Source organism: Protopterus annectens, chromosome 5.part0, assembly GCF_019279795.1.
Source record: "Protopterus annectens isolate FY-2018-M chromosome 5.part0, PAN1.0, whole genome shotgun sequence".
Taxonomy (NCBI): domain Eukaryota; kingdom Metazoa; phylum Chordata; order Ceratodontiformes; family Protopteridae; genus Protopterus; species Protopterus annectens.
Window position 1 is genome coordinate 367,073,376 of NC_056735.1, and position 23,290 is coordinate 367,096,665.

The 23,290-nt window shown below is 44.3% G+C and overlaps 1 protein-coding gene across 2 annotated transcripts in view; it reads right to left on the bottom strand.

Annotated features, from left to right (window-relative positions):
* Positions 1-23,290, bottom strand: part of DDX3X (DEAD-box helicase 3 X-linked) — a 1,864,809-nt gene that overhangs the window by 472,319 nt on the left and 1,369,200 nt on the right. For both annotated transcript variants that reach the window (XM_044072327.1, XM_044072326.1), the window contains exon 14: positions 10,021-10,202. In XM_044072327.1, the coding sequence (XP_043928262.1) occupies positions 10,021-10,202 (182 nt within the window). The remainder of the gene's footprint in view (positions 1-10,020; positions 10,203-23,290) is intronic.

Genomic DNA, 23,290 nt, shown 5'->3' on the forward strand with positions numbered 1-23,290 from the left:
CTTCAAAGGCAATGAAAGAGGAGAATAAGAAAGGGTCTTTGGAGATGGCTGACCACCTCCCAAGGAAGGATAGGTCCTGGGGGACAGGATACCTCTGGCCAGAAGCACTTGATCCACAAGACGCAACACGTCGTGTTCGGAAAGGTTTCTAGTGGACCTCATGGAGACTGAGGGAGAAACAGGTCTGTCCACAGAAGAGACAAGCTCGGCGCCCAGCTCACCAGTCCGCACCGAGAACAACGGTGCTGAGAGAGACTAGACTATGGGTGTCTGCAATGAGGAAATCATTGGTGCCGAGGCCACGGTCTGCACTGACACAAGAATTGGTGCTGAAGTGGTTGCCGGTACCGAAGTTGGAACCGACAAAATTGGAGCCAATAACTGAGGCGTCGGTTCCGAGTACGATGTCGGAGCCGACGTGGTCAAGGTCTGCACCGACTGAACGGTTGGTGCCGATGTAGTAGTCATAATAGTCTGAACCGAGGAGCCCCTCGATGCCGATATAGTAAAGGCTACAGGAGTAGATAGAGCCGAGATCACTGATGGTGCCGAAGGTCTAGGCACCGAAAGCACTGGGGTTGACTGTGAGAGTTCCGAAGCAGAAAATTTAGCCTTCTTAGGTCTTGGTTGGCAGGAATCCCCAGCTGGGGACGAAGGCAAAGACTTGGCCTTAGTAGGATCATCCAAAATTTTCTTATGGGTTCTAGGAGGGGCTGAACCCTCCAACCCAGAAATAGCCTCTGAAAAGAAAGATTTGTGAAGTCCCTTCAGCAACAACTTATTTTTCCTTTCCAACAAGGTTCTGTTAGAAAAATTTTTACAAATACCACAGGGCGGGTTCAACTGATAAGTGGGACACACCCAAGCAATAAACGCACAAAGAGTGTGCATCTGATGTAGGTAATTTATATCCGCAATCAGAAAGTACAGTTGTGTACTTACCATAAATGTAGATGTTAGAGTGTATTCACTGTTGCAGTCATTACAATTGGCTTATCCTGCTGGCAGGCTACCTGCAGTCGGCCTGAATTCCAAAGTCTAGGTCCGGCGTCGGTTGCTGTCGCCTCCTCCCCAACGTCAGTCCGCCAGAGGTATAAAAGATGCAGCTGACGCCATTTTCTTCAGTTTCTTGCCCCAGATGTCAGGTGCCCCCAAAAGGGTAGGCTAAAAATATGTCAATAAAGCATGCATGCACCAAGGTAAATTTTTCCTTCATCTACAAGCAAATACATCACATAAGTTGTATAGAATACAGAAGTGCAGATAAGTTCCAGCAAAGATAAGGGGGATGGTGGGAGGGTAACCTGGACTGCAACAGTGAATACACTCGAACACCTACATTTATGTTTAAGTACACAACTGTACTATGTTCGTGTTTCACTGCTGCAGTCATTACAACTGGGTTGAATCCCAAAGCTAAGGTTGGGAGGCTGGAGCTAAATAGGATTAGGAGCGGCTATGAGTCCCTGCAGAACTGCAGTGGCAAAGCCTGCCCTGGATTTAGCGTAGAGTGGTAAGTGTTAGTGCTTTGTAAAAGTGTGCACTGAACTCCAGGTTGCAGCGTCTAAAATGTCTTTGGTTGGTACTCTTCTGAGGAAGGCTGCTGAAGTGGCTGTTGCTCTGGTTGAATGTGGCCTAATGCCCTTAGGCACTGATTTGCCATGTTGTGAATAGCAGAAACGAATGCAGTGGCCTATCCACTTTGAAATAGTCAGCTTTGAGATCGCCTTTCCTTGTGATCCTGCAGCATATGCCACTAGTAATTGCTCAGTTTTTCTGACAGCTTTGGCTCTGTCCAAGTAGAAGCGCAGCTGTCTGTTTATGTCCAAAGAATGCAGAAGTCTCTCACCCTTAATCTGTGGGTTTGGATAACAGGTAGGCAAACGAATAAATTGGTTAAGGGCCACACTGGACACCACCTTAGGCATAAATGTCGGGTTTGTCCTCAGAGAAACCCTATCGGGATGGAAAATGATAAAAGGTTCCACAGCCATGAGTGCCTGTAGCTCTGAGACTCGTCTTGCAGAGGTTATTGCTAGGAGCAGAGCTGTTTTCCATGATAAAAATTTTATATCAGCTGTAGCGGCTAGCTCAAAGGTGGCTCTATATTGTAATGAGCTGAAATGGCAGAAGCATGAATCTTAATTGATGAAAAGGATAGGCCTTTGTCCAGCATCTCAGTTAAATATTGCAAAATCTGAGGAATATGTGGTACAGTCGTGTCAATCCCGTGTGCCTGGTTCCAAGCACAGAATCTCTTCCATTTTTCAGAATAAGATTTTCTGGTACTAGGCCTCCTGGCCTCCAAAATAACATCCATCACCGCTTTAGAGAGAGGTGTGTTTTGAATGACTACATTATCTGCCATGCTGCCAGATTTAAGGTCTTGAGTTGGCTGTGCAGAATCTGATTGTTGTGTTGGGACAGTAAGTGAGGAATCTGAGGTAATGTCCATGTATTGAGACAAGTTCCTTAGGATTGGGTACCAGTGCTGGCGGGGCCAGTCTGGGGCAATCAGTATCATTTTTGGCTTCTCTTGTCTGACATTTAGGAGTACCTTGGGGAGGAGAGGCAGTGGAAGAAAGGCACATACTGTTAAGTTTTTCCAGCTGAAAGATTGAGCATCCACTTTCCATGCTTGCTTGTAATAAGTCCTTGTGCAGAATCTCTGTAGTTGGTAGTTGTGAGGGGAGGCAAATAGATGTCCGGGCATCCCCAATTTCTTGTTATGCTGAAGACTTACGGATCCATTTTACACTTGTGGGGATCCATGAGGTTTCTGCTTAGTTTGTCTGCCAGAGTATTTACCTTTCCTGGCAGGAATTGTGCCTGCAGATGTACTTGGTAAGTCAATGCTGTGTCCCACAAAGTCATGGCTAGACTGCATAGGGGGTAGGAATGAGTGCCTCCCTGCTTGTTTATGCACCACATGACTGTAGTATTGTCAGTCTTTATCAGTAGTTGGCCTGGATGAAGTAGATCCTTGAAGGCTGTCAGGGCATTCTGAACAGCTAGCATCTCTTTCTGGTTGATATGCAGATGCATTTGGCTTGCAGACCATGTGCCCTGAATACATCTTCCTGCCATGTGGGCCCCCCCAGGCATAATCTGATGCATCTGTGAATATCTGCCTGGCTGTGGGTAAAGCGAATGGCTGCCCCTTGTTGTGGTGACAGGCCTTTGCCCACCATCGAAACTCCTGTTGCAGGCAGGGAATGAGGGTAATCATTGTTTCCAGGCTGTGGCAATGTTGAGTCCAAACACTTTTTAGATACCGTTGAAGTTTCCTCATATGCAGTCTTGCATATGGAATTAGCAGAATGCAGGATGCCATGAAGCCCAAAGCCTGCAGAATTTTTCTTGCAGATAACTGGGTCTTTGTTGGCAACATTTTGAAATATGTAGTCAGTTGCCCTTGTTTGTCTGGCGTGAGATAAGCCATCTGGGCAGTTGTATTTAAGCTTGCACCTAGGAATATTATCTCTTGAAAGGGTACTAGTTTTGACTTCTTTTCGTTTACTGTGTACCCTAGGCATGCTAGTAATCTTTTTACAAACGCCAGATGCTGTAGTAGAATGTCCTTGTTCTCTGCTTGAATAAGGCAGTCGTCCAAGTAAGGATATATTTGTATTCCTCTGTCTGCAAAATGCAATTACTGGAGCCAGGCATTTTGTGAAGACCCTGGGTGCAGTAGATAAGCCAAAGGGCAGTGCAGAGAATTGGTAGTGCATTGAGCCAGCTATGAATCTGAGGTACCTTCTGCATGACTGTCTGATTGGGACATGCAGGTATGCCTCTTTTAGGTCTAAAGTCACAAGCCATGCCTTCTTGCGCAGCATGGACAGAAGCTGCTGCGGAGTCAACATTTTGAATCTTGGAATATCCAGATATGTGTTTAGAATAGATAGGTCCAGTATTGGTCTCCAGGCTTTGTCCTTTCTGGGCACCAAGAACAGTCTTGAGTAAAATCCTTGTCGCTGCTCTTGCTGTGGTACTTGCTGAATGGCCCTCATGTCCATGAGGGATGACATTTGCTTTTGTGCCTCTGCCCATTGATTTTTTGGCAGGTCTGGCAAACCGTTTGCCTTTGGCAGGGTGTGAAAGTGAAACCTGTAGCCTTGTGACACTATATCAAAGATCCATTTGTCCTGGGTTAATACGTGCCAATTTTGAGAAAAAAGTGCTAGTTTTCCCCCTAAAGGTGCTGCCAGAAGATAAGTGCTTGGCGCAGGCAGGGGGAAGTCATTGGGACTGATTCCTGTATGGCTGTGATTTGTCTTCTCTGCTTTTGCAGGTAGAAGCACCCCATTGTTTAGACCTGTATGAGCCTTGGGGCTGGGATCTGCCTCTAGGGCATCTGTATCCGCCTCTTTGTGGTCTGTCTGACACTGGAAAAGTCCAAATACCTGCTAAATCTTGGTGGCTGTACCTGTAAGAAATCCTTGACTGTTTGCATAGATTTAGCTTTGTCCTCCATTTTCTTCAACACCTCTTCTGCTTTAACACCAAACAAGGTATCATGCTGTAATGGAGCATCTAATAATTTTGCTTTAACATGACCAGGCAGATTCTGTTCCTTTAACCAAGCATGCCTCCTAACTTCAGAACCCATAACAACGGCCCTGCAGGAGGCCTCCAGAGAATCAAAACCACGTTGCAAAGTATGTTTTCCCACATGTTCAGCTGCATGCAATAAATCCTACATTTCTTTGTTTTCTGCACATTTAGAATTTATCAACATTTTCTGTTTAAGCAGTGACATAATATATTGCTGATATTTAAGCATATGAAACTGACAATTTAACGCCCTTATAGCCAAAGTAGCAGAAGTGCAAATCTTTTTTCCCCATCTGTCCAGTGCCCTAGAATCCCTGTCAGAGGGGGTAGGGCTTTTTGCAGTGGAAGCCTTGACCCCTCTGGGACCGTGAGAGATAGTTTCTGGGTCAGCAGCAGGGTTCTTGAAAAGAAATTTATGTGAATCAGGAACCCTGTAGTATCTGTCTGGCTTAACAGGAGCAGGAGGTGAAGAGTCAGGAGTCAGACTGGACTCTGAAAATACATCTACAATGTCTAACACAGGTGGAATAGCAAGGGGCCTGTGCTGAGGTAGTAAAAGGAAGTCTCTGAGCCTTTTCTTAGATTCTGAATAATCTTGGCTCTCCCAGTGGAAATGCTCCCTCATGGTATGCAGAGTTTCCCCAAAAGAATAATCCTCAGGAGGAGAGGCTGAAGGGATAGATTCTTCAGCATCAGAATCCTCATAGGGTGGAAGGGAGTATTCCTGATCAGAAGAGGAATCCGAAGAAATGGAAACTTGATCTGAAGATTCATATACTGTCTCTTGCCTAGGCCTCTTATCAGGAGGGGGATGGGAACCCCTGATCAAAGTAATTAGGTCTTCGGCCATTTTGAGCATCTGTTTTTTAGGCATGGAGGCCTGTCCATGTGGCTGTTGTACTTGTTTGTCTTTAGAGGTACTGTAGTCTTTGCTTTTGAAACTGAAGTCGTTCTAACATATAACTGTGTAGGCCTGAAAACACCCTCAGAAGCCGATGCCTGCTCAGCGGCTCTGGACCCATCTGAGGGAATAGTTTCCGAGGTTCCAATACCTTGAGTTTCCAGCGGCCTAGTCGGCTCCACGTGGGAGTCGAAAGCGGCCTGCGGCTCTAAAGTAGCGGGCGTCAGGGGCTGCGAAAGCACCTCACAGAGAACCAGTGACTGGCTTAGAAGAAGCCACGTCGTCAGTTTTGGACCTCGGATGCCTGTCCTTTTCTTTTTCTTTGTGTTTCTTTTGAATCGTGGTAGTCGGATGGCTATCCGACGACAATGTGTAATTAAATCTTCTACCAAAATAGTGAAATGCAAAATCGTTCCGACGCTTAATAGTGCGTTGGTTAAATCTAGCACAAAACCTACAATTAGCGACGTCGGGATCAGGGCCTAGGCAAGGAATACAGTAAGAATGGAAGTCCTTATGAGGTATTTGCTTCTAACTTTTTCTGCAGTTAACTTTTTCTGACATCGGTCTGGAGCAAGAAAAAAGTTTCGCCAACGGTGTTCTTAGCTTTTAATGAAGACTTCGGATCTGAAATTCGAACATGAAAATCTCAGGAGTCAGCCGACCGGCACTTGCAAACTGCTTTTGTTTCGGGCACCGCACGGCAAGAAAGACTGAAGAAAATGGAGTCGGCTGCATCTTTTATATCCCTGGCGCACTGACGTCAGGGAGGAGGCGACAGCAACCGATGCCGGACCTAGACTTTGGAATTCAGGCCTACTGCGGGTAACCTGCCAGCAGGATAACCCAACTGTGATGACTGCAACAGTGAAACACGATGAACAACACCTTTTAAATCCCTGACTACCTTTCTTATCTGCCATGGTAGAAAAAGGGGACAATAGAAAGGGTACCAGCAATGGTACAAAAGAATACCTGAAGGTATGAAGAAAAAGAAGAGGTTACCAACCATGGTAAGGGATAAATACCTTGCGGTAAAAGTTGCAGAGTAAAGAGAAGAAAACAAGAAAATATGGTCGCTAAATGCGATAGGATAAGAGACAAAAAAGAAACTTTTCTGAGAAAAAGTTATATATATGACTAGTCTGACAACAAATATCTATACTTAGCTCAAGAGAAGCAGCCGGACACGACCGAATGGCAACGCAGCAAACTAAATCTGGGGTAACAGGGAAAAGGGGATTATGGGTAAGAGTTTAGCTCGAGAGTTTGTAGCGGACGCGAGCTTGGAAAACGGCTGGCTCGGTTCAGAGGTTGGAACAGATACCCATACGTAAGGAATGAACGAGGATTAACAATATCAGATCTGTGCGTGTAGCCTGCTTTGAAGCATAGGTATCCTCTTGCAAGACACTCTGACTGGGATGTGCAGGTATGCTTCTTTTAAATCTAGTGTTGCCAACCAGGCATCTTTGCCTAGCATAGGAAGCAACTGGTGAAGAGTCAGCATCTTGAATTTTAGAATTTCCAAAAAGGTGTTTAGAGTAGACAGGTCCAGGATAGGACGCCATGAATTGCCTTTTCTGGGTACCAGAAAAAGTATCGAATAGAAATCTTGTCCCTTTCCCCCTTCTGGTACCAAATGAATAGCCCCCATGTTTGAGAGAGAAAGTACTTGTTTTTGGGCCTCTGCCCACTTATTTGGGGGTAGGTCTAGCCACCCGCTTGGTGTTGGCAACGTGTGGAAGTGAAATCTATATCCCTTGGACACTATATTTAAAACCCATCTGTCCTGGGTAATGATTTCCCAGTTCTTTGCATGAAAGCAATCTTTTCTCCCAAAGGAGCAGTCAGTTGATAAGTGCTTGGAAATTTTAAAAGGAAGTCATAGAGACAGCTTACAATGGGGGGGGGGTGTCTTATTACTCCCAGATTTGGAAGTAGAGCCCCCACACTGCTTAGTCCTGTGCGTACCCTGGGACTGCAGCCTGGGAGCTCTGCTGGATCTGAGTTTGGACTGAGGAGGTCTGGAAGAGCCCAGAAAGGACCAATTCTTGGAAGGCCAATGCCTACTAAATGTTGGAGGTTGTACTTGTAAAAAAATCTTTAACAGTTTGCATAGATTTAGCTTTTTTTTCCATCTTTTTAAGAACTTCTTCTGCCTTGTTGCCAAACAGGCGGTCCTGGTTTACGGGAGCATCCAGTAATTTTCCTTTAACATAATCTGGTAGGGACTGCCCCTTAAGCCAAGCATGCCTTCTAAGTACAGCCCCAGTTACAGCAGCCCTACAAGATGCCTCGAGTCAAAACCACATTGCGAAGTATGTTTTCAAACCTGTTCAGCTGAATGCAATAAATCCTGTAAATTCTTATTTTCAGCACAATCACTGCTGATACTTCAACATATGAAACAGGCAGTTTCAGGCCCTAATTGGCAATGTTGCAGAAGTGTATACCTTCTTACCCAATCTATCCAGCACCCTGGAGTCTCTATCAGAGGGGGTAGGATTTTTGGCAGTAGTAGATTTAATGCCCTTAGGCCCCTGTGAAATAGTCACAGAATCCACAGTAGGATTTTTTGAAAAGGAACCTGTGAGCGTCAGGGACCCCCTAATATCTATCAGGTTTCCTGGGAGCAGGAGGTAAAGAGTTAGGGGCCAAACTAGATTCTGCAGATGCATCAACAATGTCTAATACAGGAGGTATGGCTAAAGGCCTGTGCTGGGGCAGGAGTAAAAAAATCCCTAAGCCTCTTTTTAGAATCAGAGAAATCCTGACTTTCCCAACGAAAATGCTCCCTGAGAGTATGCAAGGTTTCACCAAAAGAGAAATCCTCTTGGGGGGGGGGCAGAGGGAATGGAGCCCTCAGCATCAGAATCCCCTGGTCATCAGACGAAACAGAAAATTCAGAATCCTGGTCGGAAGTATCATAAACAAACTCAGTCCTAAGTCTCTTAGAGGGGGAAGGCTGGCTTCCCCTGATTAAAGTAATAAGGTGTTCAGCCATTCTTTTCTGTTTTTTAGGCATAGAGGCCTGACCATGTGGTCTGGGCGTCAGCTTTTTAGGCATGGTTCGAGATTTAGGCCTTGACGAAGATGGCATCGGTTTAATACGCAAGTCAGTACGCCTTAATACACCCTCAAAAGCCAGTGCCGCAGTTTCCACAGTTGAAGCATCTCGCGGCATACTCTACTCCAAATGGGTCTCAGTAGAGGCCTGCGAATCAGAAGTAGCGGGTATCGGGCTGCAAAAGCGCCTCACTGAGTACCTGCGAACTGGTGACTGGCTTAAGAGAAGCATCAGCAGCTTTGGATCTAGGCAGCCTGTCTCTATCTTTGTGTTTTTTCAGAATGTTGGAAGTCGGATGGCTGACCGAAGACATATCAGGATAATTGAACAGAGCACCAAAATATTTAGATGTGTAAATATACCGAAGGATAGTTTGTGGTTTAAATAAGGCACAAAAACCGACAGCGAGGTATGTTGTGGTCTGGGCCTAGGCAAGGAATACAGTACAAATGAAAAACTTTATGAGGTATTTGCTATCCACAAGTAATGCAATTATTCCCTTTTACTGACATCGGTTAACAGCAAGAAAAAGTTTCCCCGACGGGGTACTTAGCTTTTAGTTGAAGACTTTGGTTCTGAAACTCGAAAACGAAAATTTCAGGAGTCAGCCAACCGGCACTTGCAAACTGCTTCAGGCACCGCACGGCAAAAAAGACTGATGTAATGGCGTCGGCTGCATGTTTTATACCCCTGACGACCTGACGTCATGGAAGAAGGGACAGCAACCGACGCAGGACCCAAGACTCTGTTAATCAGGCCGACTGAGGGCTACCTGCAAACAAATAACCCAAATGTAATGACTGCAACAGTGAAGCACGAAGAACATAGAGAGCAAAATAATTCAGCGACAAAAACAGCCCGATGACAAATAGCTCGGGAGTTGAACAAGGCACAAAACCAACAGCGAGGAACGTCGTGGTCTGGGCCTAAACAGGTGATGCAGTAAGAATGAAAATCTCTGTGAGGTATTTGCTTTCCACAGGCAAGACAATTATTACCTTTTTCTGACATCGGTTAGAGCAAGAAAAAAGGATTCCTAACGGGGTACTTATCTTTTAGAAGACTTCAGGTCTGAAACTCGAAAAACGAAAATTTCAGGAGACGGCCGACCATCACGTACAAACTGCTTCTGCTTCGGACAGTGCACGGCAAGCTGATGTAATGGTGTCGGATGCATGTTTTATACCCCTGATGTCATGGAAGAGGCTACAACATCCGATGCAGAAATCCCAAGACTCTGATATTCGGGCCGACTGAGGGCTCCTGCAGGCAGATACCCCAAGTGTGATTACTGCAACAGTGAAACACGAAGATCATATACTGGTATTAATTATGAAAATGTAAGCCAGGAAATGTACATTGACTGCTGTGTGCAGCACCTGCTTTAAAGTATGAGCCACTCACAAGCTTGCAGAATGCTTATATGCAATGATTTCCACTCATACCAGTATCCCCAAATAACTACAAACACTTAACTGAAAGTATTACTTACTGCAGTAGCAACCAGTATTGGGCACCTTCCAGATCGGAACTGATGCAGTGCTTCTTCTCTGTCTCGTTGGGATCGATCTCCATGGATACTTGTGCAGGCATATCCTTCTCGAAACAAGAAATCCTCAAGAGCATCTGCTCCCTTTTTTGTTTCAACAAACACTAAGGTTAAGGAATCTTTCCCTACAAAACATGAAAAATCAACCATAGCTCATTTTCAGTTGCTCAACCAACATCCACTGTAACCATACTTCAAACAGATCACCATGCCTCTCTAACCCCAATCTCCACATTTTATTCCCCATTAGGCTATGCTCTGTTGTACCAGCAATATTCATTCTCCCCCTCTGCATCACATACTGAAGCTCAGTCTACCTTAAAATCCATTTTGGATGGAAAGAAAACAGTTAATGGAACCTTATCACATGAAAGGAAGGTTACCCACTGCAGGCTGGGGGGGGTCAAGAATTTGTTTCAGAGCCTTTTCCAAAGTAGACATAAGTATCCAAGCAAAAAATTGGAGGTGGCAACAACCTGCGAAATAAGGTTCCATTAACTGTTTTTTCATTTAAGTGGTGCTTGGATGTCATCAATAAAGTCTTGAACTGAAGTACATCTGCCGAGTTTTACTGGATGGAGAGCGTCTTCCTGATGCCATATGAACACCTGGCTTCGGAGTGCCTGCCATGTGACCAACTGCATGTTGCTTGTTTATTTTGCTCATACCTGAGCTGAGAATTAAAGTTTCGGTTGTTTTGCTTATAAATGAACTGAGATTTAAGGAGCACATTCCACACAATTACTTGAGTGCATGCATATGCAGATTTTACTCATAGCATTTTCTGGTGCCTTTGTTGTATTTTTTTAGCAAATCAAATATTTTGAAACATGATCTGCACAAGGCATCTACACAGGAGTACTTGTTATGAGTTGGACAACTGAGCCAAAACAGACGATGGCCTTTGGAACCCATGCTTTGGCTCTTTCTCGTTGTTTCACAATCTTTACACTAGGATTTGGTATGGCGAGTTACCTCAAAGTAGACTTAACATTAGAAAAGTATGAAAAGAAAATTAAGCCTCTTGACTGATGACAGAACTTAGTGCAACAAATTAGTTGAATTTATGTAAAAAAGGTGACTTAAAACTGAAGAAAAATAATAGTGGTGTAAAATCTTACCATAACCATAGATGTCCTTCTCTTCCACGTTGCAGTATTCATTATAGTAGGGATATGGCTGCTTGCAGCACCGTACATCCTGCCAGTATACCAAAGTCTTCAGTAAGGGGTACATGCGGCGTAGCATGCTAGTGCCATAAACAGACCTCAGCTATAAATGTGACATCCGCACATACCCAAGTCAGGACTGACTGCCGCAGAAGATAAGGCTGAATGAATAGAAAGCATTCCAGCTAAACATGACTATAGAAAAGAGCCTATAGGGCAAACAAAAAGGCTCTACCTGGGACTATGAGAAAAAAAGATATGTACTCACCATAACGTTCTGAGTAATTGTACTTAACTTGTCTTCAACCTGTGGATCTGGATCGGATCAGAGACGGCAGCTTCACCAGCATATGAGCCGAGCTCCAAGCTCCTCCCCTTACCTATAATGCCCCTCCATCTCCCTACTTTCCTCAGATAATTTTTGCTGCACCATAAACATAAGCCCGACCCAATGAGACCTTACCACAAAAGGTTATCCACAAAACCTAACAAGCATGAACAGGAGAGCTGCAGAGGCGCCCTCTCCTACATACCAGAATAATAAATAATAAGGCCAGGGGGAAGGAGGGAGGGACAGCTGAAGACAAATGAACTACTCAGATGGAAAGTTACGGTGAGTACATAAAGTACAGCTGTGTACACTTACCATAAATGTAGATGTTCGAGGGTATTCACTGTGGCAGTCATCACACTTGGGTTATCTGCCTGCAGGTAGCCCTCAGTTGGCCCGAATACCAGATTCTTGGGATTTCTGCATCGGATGCTGTCACCTCTTCCATGACGTCAGAGGTATAAAACATGCAGCAGACGCCATTACATCAGTTTTTCTTGCCCCAAATGTCAGAAGTCCCCAAAATAGGAAGCTATTACACGTTGTGGAACACCTCCAGTAAAAAGTAAAATACCCCTGCCATAAAAGATGGCCATAAAGAGGATAGGTAGCAAGGATAGAAAGCCTGGGGGCTGGAGGGAGGGAGGGAAACCAGGACTGCAACACTGAATACACTCTAACATCTACATTTATGATAAGTGTACACAACTGTACTATGTTCTTCGTGTTTCACTGTTGCAGTCATCACACTTGGGTTGAATCCCAAAGCTGAGAAAGGGTGGAGGCAGTCAAGAAGTGTTAGGGCTGGCTAGCAGGCCTTGTAGGACGGCTGTAGCAAATCCAGCTCTGGATTTAGAAAAAATAGTTAAGTGGTAATGCTTGGTGAAGGTGTGTACATAACTCCAGGTTGCAGCTTCCAGGATGTCCCTGGTAAGGACTCCCCTTAGAAATGCTGTAGAGGTTGAAGTAGCCTTAGTGGAAAGTGTTCTGATCTCCTGTGGAGTAGATTTTCCATGGTGCTTGTAGCAGAAATGGATGCAGTGTGCTATCCATTTGGAAATGGTTTGCTTTGAAATGGCCTTGCCCTGTAGCAAAGCTGACTAGCAGCTGGTCAGATTTTCTGAAAGGTTTAGTCCTTTCAAGGTAGAACCTCAGCTATCTGTGCACGTCCAAGGAGTGCAGGATCCTTTCTTCTTTATTCCGAGGATTTAGGGAAGAAGGTTGGGAAATTGATGGATTGGTTTAGAGCCACAATGGATGCCACCTTGGGCATAAAGGATGGGTTAGTCCTGAGGGAAACCCTGTCAGCATGGAAAATAATGAAGGGTTCCAGAGCCATTAGTGCCTGTAACTCAGACACTGTTATTGCTGAAGTAATGGCTAGAAGCAAGGCTGTTTTCCAAGAGAGGAATTTTAACTCTGCTGAAGCAGCTGGTTCAAAAGGGGGAAACTTGAGCTTTTACAGTACAAAGTTAAGGTCCTAGGCAGGGGTGGGAGCTCTCCTAGGGGGGCTTAAATTGTTAGCCCCTCTCAGAACTGTTTGATGAGAGGGTGAGAAAATAGAGGTGGCTCAGTATTATAATGAGCTGAGATGGCAGAGGCATGAATCTTAATGGATGAGAAGGACAGACCTCTGTAGAGAAGCTCTGCTAGGTAATCCAGGATTTGAGGTAAGGTGGGCACGGCTGTGTCCTTTCCTTGAGACTGACTCCAAGAACAATATCTTTTCCACTTTTCTGCATAGGATTTCTAGTACTAGGCCTTCTGGCCAAAAGGATGACGTCCAGCACCTGTTTGCTGAGGGTTGCTGGTGGCGTACTGAGGGGATAAGCCAGGCTGCAAAATTTAGGGTGTGCAGCTGTGGATGCAGTCTGTCCCTCCTGCTGAGACAGCAAGGAAGGTGTCTGATGTACGTGCCAGGGTGGCACTGCTGTCAGACTGCGCAGAAGTGGGTACCAGTGCTGGCGTGGCCAAGTCTGGGGCAATAGGGATTGCCCTTAGCCTGTCCTGTTTGATCCTGAGTAATACTTCTGAGAGGAGGGGCAGAAGGGGAAGGCATAAATGGAGAGGTTTTCCCATGTGAAGGATAGGGAATCCACCTTCCAGGCTCTGCTGTGAGGGTTCCTGGTGTAAAACTTGCTCAATTGGTGGTTTTGGGGGAGGCAAAGGGGTCCACCTCTGGTGTCCCCCCCACCCTCTGGATTAGAAGTTTGAATGAGTAGGATTCCAGTTTCCACTCGTGTGGGTCCAGTAGATTTATGCTTAGGTTGTCTGCCAGTGAATTTTGTTTGCCTGGCAGGAATTGAGCTTGTAGGTGCACCTGGTTGCTCAAGGCTGTGTTCCACAGAGCCATGGCTAACCTGCAGAGTGGGTAAGAATGAGCTCCCACCTGCTTGTTTATGTACCACATAACTGTGGTGCTGTCTGTCTTTATCAGGAGCTGTCTTGAAAGGATAAGGTATTTGAAGGCTGTCAGAGCATTCTGTACAGCTAGCATCTCTTTTTGACTGATATGCAGGAGAATTTGCCCTGGTTCATTTGCCTTGAATGCATTTGCCTGCCATGTGAACCCCCCCATGCATAGACTAATGCATTTGTTGTCAAGGTTTGGGTGGCGAGGGGTTGAGTTAAAAGGAGTCCCTTGTTGTGGTTGCATGCCTCTGCCCACCAAAAGAACTCTGCCCTTAGACAAGGTAATGATAGGAAAAAAAAAGTTATGTACCTACCATAACGTTCCATATTAGTTGTCCTTAATCTCGCCTTCCTTCTTGCTGTTTGGGTTCAGAGCCGATCCTCGGCACTGACTCGGCCTACTACTTATAGCTCGAGAGCTGTTTACTGGCTCGAGGCTAACCCTTATCCCAGAATGCCTACAGTCAGCTACCCAGATCTCATTTGTGATAGCACACACTAGACATATAAAGTAACCAGTAACCTAAAAACTGATTTACCAAAATATAAAATCAGAGTAAACTGTCAAAAGTTTACCTGGCATGTGAACCAAGAAAAAGGAAATCAGCCAATGAAACCATAGTGAACTCCTCTCAATCCTCCAGGAAGGGGGAAGGAGGGAGGCGCAAGAAGGAAGGTGAGATGAAGGACAACTAACATGGAACGTTATGGTAGCTACAAAACTTCTTTATGTTAAGTTGTCCCATCTCGCCTTTGTTCTTACTGTTTGGGACAGCATCCCTAGCACCTAACGACCCTGGGGTGGCTCAGTGGAACAGACTCTTCAGAACAGTGGAACCAAAGGAAGCCCTGCACCGGGAGACCACATCCACTTTGTAATGAGAGATAAAGGTATGAGGGTTTGGCCAAGTGGCAGCTGCACAAATTGAGTCTATGGGCAATTTAGACTGAAAAGCAACAGAAGTGGCTAGAATGACCTTTTGGTTCTGCTGGTAGATCTTTATGCCTTAAATGATAAATAAAGGCAATGGTGTCAGACAACCATTTGGATAAGGTCACCTTAGACACTGGAAGGCCTTGCTTATTGTGAGCATAGGAGAGAAATAACTGGTTTGACTTTCTTAGCTCTTTAGTCCTATGGAAGTAAAAACTTAATTGTCTATGCACATCCAGTTGGTGAAGACTGTATTCTGCCTTGTTGCTATGACTGGAAAAGAAGACGGGGAAGATCAATGGATTGATTTAAATTGCTTTCTGAACAGACTTTTGGTATGAAGGATGGGTCGGTTCTTAGACAAACTATCTTTGTGAAACACCATATATGAAGGACGAACACAGAGTGCTTGGAGTTCTGAAACACGTCTAGCTGAGGTAATAGCAACCAGAAAAAGTGTTTTCCAAGAAAGAAATTTTAAGCGACATGATGCTGCTGGTTCAAAGGGAGGCAGAATTAAAGAAGTCAAAGCTAAACTGAGATCCCAAGGAGGAGGTGGATCCTTCACTGGGAGTCTAAGAAGAGATATTCCTCTCATGAAGGCTTTGCAGAGCTTATGAGACATTATGCTAGAATTAAGACTTCCAATATGAAAATTAGATATGGCAGCCAGTTGTACCCTGATGGTAGCAGCAGCCACACCCGACTGAAAAAGCTCTGCTAGAAATTCTAGAATTGGGACTGGGGCTGAAAAGGGGTCTAAGTTTCTAGATTCTGCCCAGTATGAACATCTTTTCCATTTGCTAGCATAAGTCTTTCTCGTAGTTGACTTATGAGAGGAAACAATATCATCACTTTGGTTGAAACCAAGTAATTATTTCTATTTTAACCTGAAACGCTACCAAAATTGTAGTCCCAATGTTTGATTTCTGTGCCTACATTATGCGCACACTGAATGGGTGTCAAGTAGCTGGCGAAACTACTGCTCAGCCACATGTATCCTAACTGTACTGGCAAGATAGGTTGTCATCATCTACCGCATTCCAGATATTGCACCTCTATTGCTGATTTTTAAATTGTGTACTATGTGCTCTGATGTCATTATGTATGCCACAGTTTAAATGTTTTTCTACAGTTATATGCATTATAAGACTATCTCTGCTACATTTAGATAGGTTATCATCTACCGCATTCCAGATATTGCACCGCTATTGCTGATTTTTAATTGTGTACTTTGTGCTCTGATGTCATTTTGTATGCCACAATTTAAATGTTTTTCTACAGTTAAATGCATTACATGAATATCTCTGCTACATTTAACCACTGCTTATGGTATATTACCTACTGCTATTGCATTGCATTATCTTTTGTTGTGTTCCCGGTATTCTAACTGGTCAGATACTTCCTTCCTCCCTCATAATCTCCCTATGTTCTTTGCTTCCTGCATGTTCATACCCTCACTTCAAGCACACCCCTAGGATATCCCCCACTACCTTTCCTTCCACCCAAGGTTAATTTATTCAATCTGCATTCCCCAACTCTGCTCTATTCTCACACATTAAACCATCACCTTATGTTATTCTAACTGCCTATATCTGTCTTTTCCGTCCTTACAGCCTGTTAGTGCCACAACCTATCCACCCCAGTGTTTCTCATTTGGCCTGCAAAAGAACTTGGTTACCTGCCCTTGACTGAACCAAAGGGGATCCTACAGTGGCCTCCTGCAACCATACTGCTCTCCCAGATATATCTACAAAGTGTATGTACCCTATTGTGCAAGACATCCAATATCTTGCTATTAATTTTGTACTGTAAATTAGCGTGCCTACCTGCTGCCTACCACGGACTTTATATCTCTTTATCCCCAGGCTCCTTCCCACTCCCTACGCGCTCGTGTATTACCCCTGCAGTTACTCTATTATACACCCACAGTTACCCTATACTTTTTCACAACGAACAGTAAATTATAAGTAGTTACTACTCCCGTAGTTTTATTTTTTCTCTCTAACTTTCCAAACCCTTAAAATCTTTTCTATTTCTAACTTTCCTAACCCTTACAATTCTAATCTGCTTCTCCCTTTGCATAGTTGCCTAGTTGCACATCTCCTTACCTTCTCAGAGTGCTGCGCTCCATCTTTCTGATTGTTTTCTTTGCTGATAAAACTTATTTCTTCTCCTTGGTCCTGCCCGCTCATTCGCCCTGCGGGCTCACTCCACTCCCCTACCCCCAAATTCCACCCACCCCCAGGACACCTACACTTATACTCACATATACCACACCCACACCCCCTTTACCCTATCAAATTCATCTACCACACCCATAAACCTACTTACATCTTCCTGTCCAACCCCTTCAACACTTCTCATCCTCCCACTTCATTGCATACAATCCCAAAACATTCCACACCTACATTCTTACTAAACCCCACCTCCAAATACCCTTATATTACACTATGCCCTTCAAACCTCTCACAGAAACAACCCAAATACTACTACTCCTTACCTTAATGTATCTTATCTCACTAGACCCCTCTATGCTAATCACTCTCCCTCATACCATACTACTACCTCAGCCCTTATACAGCATATACCCAAAGTATTGTACATATCACCAAGTCTTTACCTCAGTAACAACACTATGTTCTTCCCCTATAAAATCTTAAGTAACCCTTTCTACACTACTACCATCTCCACCTGCTCTACCTCAACTAAGCTTACAACCAACAAATTAGATACTAAACAATCTAAACACCTCTTCTTCCTTATTCATCACCTTATCTCTATCCTTATTCATCACCTTATCTCTATCCTTAGCTCTGGTGACATACACCCAAACCCGGGACCTTGCCCCCAATGAAACTCTACCTACCCATCCTACCCTCCCCATTCTACTTGTAGGTCCCTCCAATTCACAGCTTTAAACCCCCAAAGCATATGTAACAAAATCTCACAACTCCACGCCTGGCTTCGCCATAATCAACCTAACATCTTATCCATCTCTGAAACCTGGCTCAAACCCCATATAAAAGACTCAGAATTAATTCCACCCAACTACTCCATCATTAGAAAAGACAGAATACACAAAAAAGGAGGAGGAATGGCTCCTCCTTTACTCCTCCAACCTCCTAATCACTCCATACTCCAAAGCTATTCCCAAATTTGGCAATGCTGAACTACTTCCAGCCCTTCTGCACATGAACAACCATAAGCTATCTGTGTTATCACCCTCTATATGCCTCCTGGGGACAATATTCCTGTCCTCGAAGACATTCCCTCCTGGGTTTCTTCCAACATTGTAAATTAAACCATAATTTTGGGTGACGTTAATATTAATTAGGCCACAATTCAACCTCCTACCAACTCCATAAATATCAATCTTTATACATTCTCTCAAATCATTACCTCGACAACCAGACCTTAGAAGACCTCTCTGGGAGCACCTTGGACTGGATTCTAGTCTCACACCCCCCAGTATATCACTAACCATGGTATCCTTCCAGACCCACTAGGTGACCAACTTCCCACCTTTGCCCATTGGGTTCCCTCTTCTCTACAACTAACCCATGCCTATACCCTCTTCCAGACACCTAACAAATTTCAACCCTGATGATTTCTCTGATGTACTAAAAAGAACAAACTGGAATCCTTTAAAAACTCTGCCCCTGGATAACGCTGTTACCTACTTTAATACAACTTTCTTAAACCTGCTTGACACCTTTGCCCCATGGAGAACAAAACGCACAAAAAGCAACCCTGTGCCATGGCTAACTAAGGGTACCTTAACTTGTCATGCAGCTCCATGATAAAGCCTGGAAAGTCTTCCATAAAACTAATACCAGCACTGCCCTAAATAAATATAAAATGCTTCGTAACAAAGCAAAAAAACTTCTCAGACCACAAAGCCTACTTTTCCACACTTGAAACCAACTACAATACTAATCCAAAAAAATTCTGGAATGGATTTTCGTCTCTCTTTAGTCCAGGTAAAAAAGAGAACCCATACCCAGACCCAAATGCCTCTGATTGTGAATTAGCCTCCAAATTTAACTCATTCTTCATCGATTCCATAGCTAAACTAACATCATCATTCCCTAATAACCCCACGCCTCCATACACACCCACCCATACCCCTTTATCCTCCTCTAACACTAGCTCTCTACCTGCTCCTTTTTCTATTAAACCCATCCCCCACCTCCAACATCAAGAAACTACTTCTAAAACTGAAACCATGTTCCAATGCCCCAGATGAGATATCCTCCTACTTCCTACAAATAGCAGCAGACACCACAGCCTATCCTATCTCCATACTAATAAATAGATCAATCTTAGAGGGCCACGTCCCCCGGCTCTGGAAAAAAAACATTTATTATTCTACTCCATATAGGAGGAAACAACAATGACATCTCCAACTTCCGTCCAATTGTTATCCTATCCCCCATTTCTAAACTCCTTGAAAAGTGCATCCACCTTCAACTTCTAACCTACCTCCCAGATAATAACCTGCTCACCCCCACACAACATGGATTCTGACCAGGCCACAGCACCACTACCGCCCACCTCTCCTTCTTGGAAACTGTTAATAAAGCACGTGACACTGGTCACATTGTGTCCACCCTCCTACTACACCTCTCAAAGGCCTTCAACACCATCTCTCACAACCTTCTCCTCACTAAACTATCTAAACTTAACCTTTCCCACTCTATCATCATCTGGTTTAATAGTTACCTAACAAGCAGTCAAATGGAAAAAAGCTAGTTTCCCCTTCCTAATCAGTCCAACAGGTGTACCCCAAGGTTCAATTCTGTGTCCCCTACTCTTCAGTATCTTCATAAATGACTTCCATCATGCCATTCCTAACTGTAACCTCATCCAATACGCTGATGACTCAACTAATCTGTTCTGCAACCTCCATTTCTTTCTTAGCAAAACGAACCCAGAATGCCTTCAATGCTACTGAACAATGGATGCTGGATAAAGTACAGTTGTGCACCTACCATAAATGTAGATGTTAGAGTGTATTCACTGTTCCAGTAATTACACTCCGGTTATCCTGCTGGCAGGCGACCCGCAGTCGGCCCGAGTTCCAAAGACTTGGTCCGGCGTCGGTTGCTGTCGCCTCTTTCCTGACGTCAGTGCGCCAGGGGTATAAAAGTTGCAACAGACACCATTTTCTTCAGTTTTTCTTGCCCCAGATGTTAGGTGCCCCCAGATAGGAAGGCTGAAAAGATAAAAATATGCCAAACAACCATGCATATATTACTATAAACATTTCCTTCATCTACAAGCAAATACACCACACAGGTTGTATAGAGTTGAGAAGTACAGAATAGTCCCAGCAAAGAGGGGGGTGGAGGGTGGGTAACCTGGACTGCAACAGTGAATACACTCGAACATCTACATTTATGGTAGGTATACAACTGTACTATGTTCATGGTTCACTGTTGCAGTCATTACACTTGGGTAGAATCCCAAAGCTGAGGTTGGGTGGCTGAGTCTAGATTGGATTTGGCGAGGCTAACAAGCCCTGCAGAACTGCAGTGGCAAAGCCTGCTCTGGATTTGGAGTAGAGCGGTAGGTGGTAGTGCTTGGTAAAAGTGTGCACTGAGCTCCAGGTTGCAGCTTCTAACATGTCTTTGGTTGGTACCCCTCTGAGGAAAGCTGCTGAAGTTGCTGCTGCTCTGGTAGAATGAGGCCTAATGCCCTTGGGCACAGTTCTGCCATGTTGTGCATAACAGAAGCGGATGCAGTGTCCTGTCCATTTGGAGACTGTTTGCTTTGTAATAGGTTTTCCTTGTGATCCTGCAGCATATGCTACAAACAGTTGCTCAGTTTTTCTGAAAGCTTTTGTTTTGTCCAAGTAAAATCGTAGCTGCCTGTGTATATCCAAAGAGTGCAGAAGTCTTTCCCCTTTATTCTGGGGATTTGGGTAGAAAGTAGGCAAATGAATGGTTTGCCACATTGGAGACCACTTTTGGCATGAATGTTGGGTTCGTCCTTAGAGAAACCCTGTCCTGGTGAAAAATGAGGAAAGGTTCCACAGCCATCAATGCCTGTAACTCTGAGACTCTTCTTGCTGAAGTTATTCCTAAGAGCAGAGCAGTTTTCCATGACAAGAATTTTAGATCAGCTGTGCTGGCTGGTTCAAATGGAGGTAGTGTTAGTTTTTCTAAAACAAAATTGAGGTCCCAAGTAGGTACTGGTGATCTCCTAGGGGGTCTTATATTCTTTGCCCCTCTGAGGTACTGTCGTAGTAGAGGATGTGAAAAAAATGGAGGATCCGTATTGTAATGAGCTGAAATGGCAGAGGCATGGATTTTAATAGATGAAAAAGATAGGCCTTTGTCCAACATCTCAGTCAGGTATTGCAAAATCTGAGGTGTATTAGGGACCAGTGGGTCGAGCCCTTGTGCCTGGTTCCAAGCACAGAATCTCTTCCATTTTTCTGCATAAAATTTCCTAGTGCTGGGTCTCATGGCTTCCAAAATTACATCAATAACAGCTTTAGAGAGAGGTGCAGTCTGAGTGGCTACATTATCTGCCATGCTTGCCAGGTTTAAGGTACCGAGTTGACTGTACAGAATCTGATTGTTTTGCTGTGTCAGAAGATGAGGGATTTGAGGAAGAGGCCAAGGTGGGCCTTGGGACAAAGTTTTTAAGATTGGGTACCAGTGTTGGCGTGGCAGTCTGGTGCAATCAGTATCATTTTTGGCCTCTCTTGTCTGACTTTTAGAAGCACCTTGGTGAGAAGAGGCATCAGAGGGAAGGCATAGACTGTCAGGTTTTTCCAGCTGAATGATAAGAGCATCCACTTTCCATGCTTGAGAGTGATAGGTCCTTGTGCAAAATTTCTGTATTTGGTAATTGTGAGGGGAGGCAAAAAGATCTATGTCTGGGCATCCCCACTTCCTTGTTATCATGTTGAACACTTGTGGGTTTATTTTCCATTTGTGAGGATCCATGAGATTTCTGCTTAGTTCGTCTGCCAGTGTATTTTTTGTTCCTGGCAGGAATTGTGCCTGCAGATGTACTTGATAGGTCAGTGCTGTGTTCCACAAAGTCATGGCTTGCCTGCATAGGGGGTAGGAATGTGTGCCCCCTTGCTTGTTTATGTACCACATAACAGTGGTATTGTCCGTCTTTATTAAAAGTTGTCCTGGATGCAGAAGGTCCTTGAAAGCTGTCAGGGCATTCTGTACAGCTAGCATCTCTTTTTGATTGATGTGAAGATGCATTTGTTCCTTGGCCCACGTGCCCTGAATACTTTTTCCTGCCATATGTGCCCCCCAGGCATAATCCGATGTATCCGTTATTGTCTGCCTGGCTGTGGGTAAGGTGAAAGGCTGTCCCTTGTTGTGGTGACAGGCCTGGGACCACCACAGAAACTCCTGTTGTAGGCAGGGAATTAGAAGTTATGTCCTTACCATAACGTTCCATGTGGAGTGTTCATCTCGCCTTTGATCTTACACCTGGGTTCGGAGCCGATCCTCGGCTCTGTGTCGGCCGCTTGCCAGCTCTGCATCGAGAAGAAGCTCGAGACCAACCTAACTCCCACAATCCCCCTCTGCCTTTACCTCAGATCTAGTTTGCAAGCAAACCAGCAGTCAGAGAGAGAACACACTCATGCAAAAAATACAAAAATAGAAGAACACTTATATCTATTTATATACACCTGTACATCATATATATATATATATATATATATATATATATATATATATATACATATATATACATATATATACAACAACTGCGTATGCAGAAGCAGAATAATCCAGACCAGGTACCAAACTGAATGTTCTTCCTGAGGGTGGGAGGGTGGGAATGTAAGAACAAAGGCGAGATGAACACTCCACATGGAACGTTATGGTAAGGACATAACTTCTAAATGTGAGAGTGTTCGATCTCGCCGTTTGTTCTTACACCTGGGTAGCGTCCCTAGCTCCATGTTCCTGAGGAACTCACGGGAGAACGTTCTTGAGCACAGTGGAACCAAAGGTTACCCTGTCCCTAGAAACCCTGTCTACCTTGTAATGAGAAATGAATGTATGTGGTTTAGACCAAGTGGCAGCTGCACAAATAGTGTCTAATGGTAAGCGAGCTGCATGAGCCAGGGATGTAGAAACTGACCTTGTAGAGTGCCCCTTGGGTTTGACAGGTAAAGTTTGTTCTGAAGAATCATAAACGAACACAATGCAATCAGTTAGCCATTTGGAAAGGGTCCATTTAGTAACTGCTATACCTTTCTTGCTGTCAGCAAAAGCTACAAAAAGTTGATCAGATTTCCTATGATCCTTTGTTCTATCCAAGTAAAATCTAAGTTGTCTATGCACATCCAACTTGTGTAACATATACTCCAACTTATTGGAG